The sequence below is a fragment of the Teleopsis dalmanni genome, chromosome 2 (genome assembly GCF_002237135.1).
Source record: "Teleopsis dalmanni isolate 2A chromosome 2, ASM223713v2, whole genome shotgun sequence".
In the NCBI taxonomy this organism is placed as follows: domain Eukaryota; kingdom Metazoa; phylum Arthropoda; class Insecta; order Diptera; family Diopsidae; genus Teleopsis; species Teleopsis dalmanni.
The window spans coordinates 237,815,206-237,821,079 of NC_051847.1; the positions used below are offsets into that span (position 1 = coordinate 237,815,206).

A 5,874-nucleotide genomic window follows, 5' to 3' on the forward strand; every position below is an offset into this window, starting at 1 on the left:
AATATATGTATTAATGAAAAATATGACTGTCTACTAATACTACTACAAAAATATTAGATTACCCTAAAAATGTTTAATTGGGCAACAAAATTTGACAGATCGAGAGTAAATCTAGATTGAATCCAGATTTACCAATCGAAAACGCCATATATAATTCTTCTAGAAAATGTAGATATGCTGACTTACAATTTGCCACCAAAAATGAACATTAGCAAAAAACCTCATTATTATATTTCCTTATAATAATTATCAACAATTCTAACAAAATTACACGCGTTTCCTTAAACTCCGGAAAATGTAGGAATTCAATTATTAAGAGTATACAAAGTTGGTTGTGTTGCTTTTTTGGCATTTTTTCTCCAAAATATATGTATTAAAATTGTAATAATTTACTACTAAAAGGCTCAAATTCTAATATTTATTACTGCACAACACTGTTTTGACCAACGTGACGAGGCACAAAATGCCTAACTGCGGTACCGGATGGTTTTTTTGAGAGTTGCCACCTTGATATTGTAGAGGCTATTTCAAATTACCTATTTTCTCTATTGATATAATAATAATATAACACAAGTGATTGATTCAGATCCACCTACTTTTAATAGTAACTATGAGTCTAATCATGGCAACAGCAACAATTATAAAATGTAGTCTATTATTCTCCTTTTCTTTTGGTTTTTAATCTGGAGCCGCAATCATTTTTTCATTTAGGGTCTTTAGCAACCAAGGCTTAAAGTTTTTATTTTAAAAGGTTAATTATATTTATATTATTTTAAGAGATACAATTTTTTTTTGAATAGTTTTTTTTTGTAAACTTAATATGAAAAAATAAATAAACTTTTTGCAGTAGACGTCTTTCTTTGAATTCTTTTTCTATTTTATCAGAATTTTGTATCCTAAAATCAGTCTACAGAACTTAAATTATTTTAGGAAATACGTACTTGAAAAAAATTTTAGCGGGAAATAAAAAAAACCCCACGCAATAATTAAGGCAACATTATACAAAAATAATACCATATTATACAAAAAAATTGGAACGGGAACGGTGAGAGTAGTTTTTTAGATGATGATGTATTAGAATTAGAAATTAGATTATAGACATAAGAAGCCGATAAGATCATTTTTTTTTTTCATAAAGAGCTGTTGAAATGAGTTATATATATTTACAACAATGATATAATTTTTTTTCATTCACCACTACTTTCCAAGATCTTGGCAGGACATTTCTCATCAATTAGAATCTTATTTATCCATATCTTTGTTTTATGTTGGCGTATATCTGAAATTTAACCCTGAATTGACGCAACTAATAGGTAAGGAAGTTAGGTAATTCGATAAAGCACTAACCTTTGATAATACATTAAATGTAGATAAAGTGATATATAAAACTAAGCAAAATATTTTGCAAACGGATTTTGCTATGTAAAAATCATATAGTTTTCCGATATATATAATATATTCATGAATTATTTAATACTTCTAATTTTCTAACGATTTTTTTAAATCTTTATATTTTATATTGATATTAATTTTTCGTATGATATAATTTGAGCCTTAGCTTACTGATTCATGGTATCCATTCATTCCTATCTAGTGCAATCATGTGACTACTACAAAAAGTGCAAAGGTACGCCTATTCTGTTATGCTAGATTAAGGGTCTCAAAAGATTTGAATACCCTTACAGATGCGTTGCGAAAGTCTGCACATTTAATCTATTAAATGGGTTTTCGTAGGTTTTGTTTGTAATATATAAATAATTACAGTTTTTAGATGAGTGGAAATCACAAATAGGGGCTAATCTAATAGCCCTGTCAATAACCCTAGACTATATTCAACTTAGACGCATACACAGCAATTTCTCCAGAGTTTCGAATACAAAAATAGTATCTAATCAAATTTGAGTATGTTGAAATAACGTGTTTTCTCTGAAAAGATTTCTCCAGGATAGTTGTAATGAATAATAGTATAATTCAATAATAAATTATTGATTTAGACGATCTTCATTTTCATTTTTTCTACCAATTGTTACCTGTCCAATAACTTCTTCTGCACTAGAAGTGGCTCATAAATGTAAGGATACTCTTCATATAAACTGTATTCGTCACAATGTGCTGGTTTTTGTATTAGTCTCCATTAATTTGATTGATACATTGATCGAAATAAGGACTACATCGCATGCTATCCTCGAGCGTGTGTTAAGTGTGCATAATAGGTATACATTTAATTGACCTAAGTTTAACTGACTAATAATACTATACAATATTAATATTAAGTTTATATTATTATTTTAAATACATTAGGACATTTTTATATACCGTAAATGTCTTGATCATCATAGCCAATCCAATCCATCCAGCGATATTCGAAGACCTATCTGTTTATCACGTTGTACGCCTTGCTGTTTCTATAAATTTATGTTACAGATTCGAATTTAATCGCATGAGAAAGGTGTGTGAAAAGTTTAGAGTCCACATATGTTCAAAGTTCTTATTAAAAATGTATTATTGGGATTCAATATCTAAATACATGGATATGTAATAGACTAGAATACAACAGCAAAACGCGAAGCGTGTTGCCTTTAATTTATTACATTTTTCTTCAACCCTTTTCTGGTACTAAGTATTGGCTTCAGTGTTTTAATAAAAACAATAGAAATTTTGAAAATATTTTTATTGTATGAAAATTAAGTATTTAAATCAGGATTTTGAAATTCAAACGAAGTCTATTATATATTGTACAATGGACATCAAATGGACTACTTTCAAAAGAATCAGTCAAAGTAAAAGCGTTTAACGTAACATATAAATTAGTCAAGCTTTTTGAAAAAGGTCAAAGGCTTTTTATACAATACAAATGCATAATATAATATATAATTGAAAAAAATTTCAAAGGGAATTCTTTGTAGTTTCAGAGTTTAAAGGCATGGAACTCAATATGATATATTATATTTCCAAATCAAAGTTATGCACGTCCTTCAAGATATTATTCTTCAAAACAGGGAATAAAGGTAAATGGATCTTGTGTTATGATTAGTGAATTTTAAGGATCTGAACGCTATTTAGATTCTGTTAAATATTTATGTATTAGAGTTTTATATATTTGGTGAGCAACAATTTTAAAATAAAAATATTACTAATAATAATATTATTTCTTATTATTTTCTTGTTTATAGTTTACTATTTAGAAGAAAATTTAAAAATAGATTATTGCTCCCGTACAAACAGCCCCATTTATTTTCATAATCAGTTATAATAATTCTGCTCCCCGAAGGCAAGTCTGTAAGAACATGTCTAATACTGTTAAACTAGTGAACCCATAACTACTTCACTCCGATTTTAACTTGAACATTTAAACCATTAATATTTTCTTTGTTATAAGTTTCCAGATCTCTTCGGTTCGATAATAAAACCAGAACAAAGATACATCTTTCATTTCCGGATAACAGCAGTATAGAAACAAATTAGTTCAATGTATTTCGACTTCTGTAAAATATTCACAATATAAAATCTGCTCACTGTTATATTAGCTCGTTACATAGGTCCCACTAAGAATACCATACAATTCTTATATCCCATTGTTATTCTCTTATAAGAAATAGAAACGATAATAATTTAATTTTTGGAAAACAATTAAATAATTTATTAATTTATTAAAAACATATTCAATTTTTACAAGTTAAGTTAAAATTTAATATAAGATGATATGTAGATAATTGAAACTACTTATTCATAGAGATAAAAAGACCCTAATGTACATTGTACAGTGACATAGTTTATTTAAAATATTCTATCAAATTATTCTAAAGACTTTATTCAGGAATTTTTCATATTTAAATACTAAAAGTTAAGACTAAGTTGTTTTTATCTACAAGCGATCAGATTCGAATACGTTTAATCCTTTATGGTTCAGAGTCACTCTGCACTGCAGAAGAGATGCTCTTAGCTGGACTTTGTGAACGGCTATGAGCTGGGCTAGATATTTTCGATGTATTGGAACGAAATGACAAATCCTCTGGTTCGCTGTCATAGTAACTATCGTTGGACATGTCGCTATGCATCAAGCTGTTTGAATTCATATGAAAGCTATGAGGCATTTTAGTTAGTTGACTATACAAAATATTCTCGGTAGGACGTGCCTGTATAGTATTGCTTTCATTTTCGTCATTTGTGTTAGATAAATTTATAGTAGGAGACTGAAGAGCTGCAGCAGCAGCAGTTAGTGCCAAAAAATTTAAACTCGCATTAAAAACTTTGCACCATTCCAATAGAGCTGAATTGGCGCTATCTGGGTCTGCGTTGGGATTCAATATCGATGGCATGCCAGTTTGTAGGAATGGAAATGTGCCAATTTCAGCCAATTGCAATTGTGATTGCAATGATTTTGGCTTGACGTCGTTGTTATTTGTATCATTGTTGTTGTTGTTGTTGTTGTTGTTGTTGTTGTTGTTGTTAACATTAATCCGTTTATTATTGCTGCTATTGATACTGCTTGTGCCATTCTTAATCGGAGATAAGTCTTCGGAAGGATCTTTAGCCCAATTTTTCACACTCAATGGAGTCGTTGGTGTACTTTTGGTACTCTCCCTTGTATCTTCAGTCGAATTAGATGAGCGTAAGGGTATTTTTACTTTTGTACTTTCCATTGAGCTACCAGCGCTCGGAACATTTACCAAATTTGGATTTAGTAAGGACATTAAATTTATATTTTGCACCATAGCAAGTTGCGAAAAATCTCCAGAAATAGGTAATGAACCGATATTCTGAAAATGTGAACTTATACCAAATTGTTTGTTAGACTCCGCCTGGGAAGTGGTTTTTTTAATAAAATCATTCAAAGCGATTTTTTCTAGGAATGCATTGCAGCTACTAATATTGCTACCATTGGAATTCTGGTTATTGTTGTTTATAGCATTGACAGCAAAATCCATGCCACTAAGTGGTAAACGATTATAGGCAAAATCATCAAAGCTTGAAATGCTTTGAAATTTCGCTGATGCATGATGATTCTCTAGCTTTGTACGTTTTTCTGGAGGATTCTCCAAACCAGGCAGTGACATTTGATCTACACTCATTTGACGACACATAAAACGTAATTTTTGTTCATTTTTACACCAGCCACGTAACGTAGATTCCGGTACACCAATATCGCGTGAAACTGAAGCCTTCGTTTCTCCATTATGTATACGTTGTATGGCGCGAACTTTATCGCTGGGTGTCAAATTGCGTAAAGGACGTTTGCCGCGTGTGCTCATACGTATGTTCATGTGCTGATAGGCCGATATATCCATTTTCAATGTAGTCTATTTTTTAAGAGCAGAAAGAAAAAAGTTTACAGTCCATTGCAGATAAAAAAGTATGCAGTTGTTAAATTCTAAGCGAAATATATATACCTAATTTTTGCGTAAAAAGCTTTACAATTCAGTAAAATTCAAAATCCAATATATAAAAACCGTGTGAATGGTATCGTATCCTAGGAATGCTAAATAATTTCGAATATTTTTTTTCTAAAAATTGACACGTCGTCTACGCTGTTAATTGAAATGTTAGCACATAAGAAATAATCCACGGTCTATGAGATTTTTAAAAAATATTAATTTTTAACGCGCGATATATTTTGGCGGCCAACGAAACGATGCGTGACTACTAATCCTTGCGTTGTTCACTCCTCGGATTAACAAAAGGATATGACTTTAATTACGCGAAGAAGGCAACTGCGAAGCCAAAATATGCAAAGCATCTGTGCTTCTGTTGCTGCACTATTTACCACTTTTTGCGAAACGGCGAAGAGCACAACACGCAATCCGAGAGAGAGCAGAAAGTCCTGTTGCCACTCTGCGCGAATGCTCGCCGAAGAGCATCTCCACGAGCAGAACA

General features: G+C 30.9%; 1 protein-coding gene across 1 annotated transcript; it reads right to left on the reverse strand.

Annotated features, from left to right (window-relative positions):
* Nucleotides 1–3,628: 3,628 nt before the first annotated feature.
* On the reverse strand, nt 3,629–5,642 carry LOC119683300 (protein distal antenna-related-like). Its single transcript, XM_038096946.1, has 2 exons — nt 5,391–5,642; nt 3,629–5,300 (listed from the first exon to the last, which is right to left on the reverse strand). The coding sequence occupies exon 2, from the start codon at nt 5,286–5,288 to the stop codon at nt 3,900–3,902; it is 1,389 nt and encodes a 462-aa protein (XP_037952874.1). The 5' UTR covers nt 5,289–5,300; nt 5,391–5,642; the 3' UTR covers nt 3,629–3,899.
* Between the last annotated feature and the right edge of the window lie 232 nt (nt 5,643–5,874).

Excerpts from the sequence above, each read along its gene's own strand:
- LOC119683300 (XM_038096946.1), bottom strand. The coding sequence starts at position 5,288 with ATGGATATATCGGCCTATCAGCACATGAACATACGTATGAGCACACGC.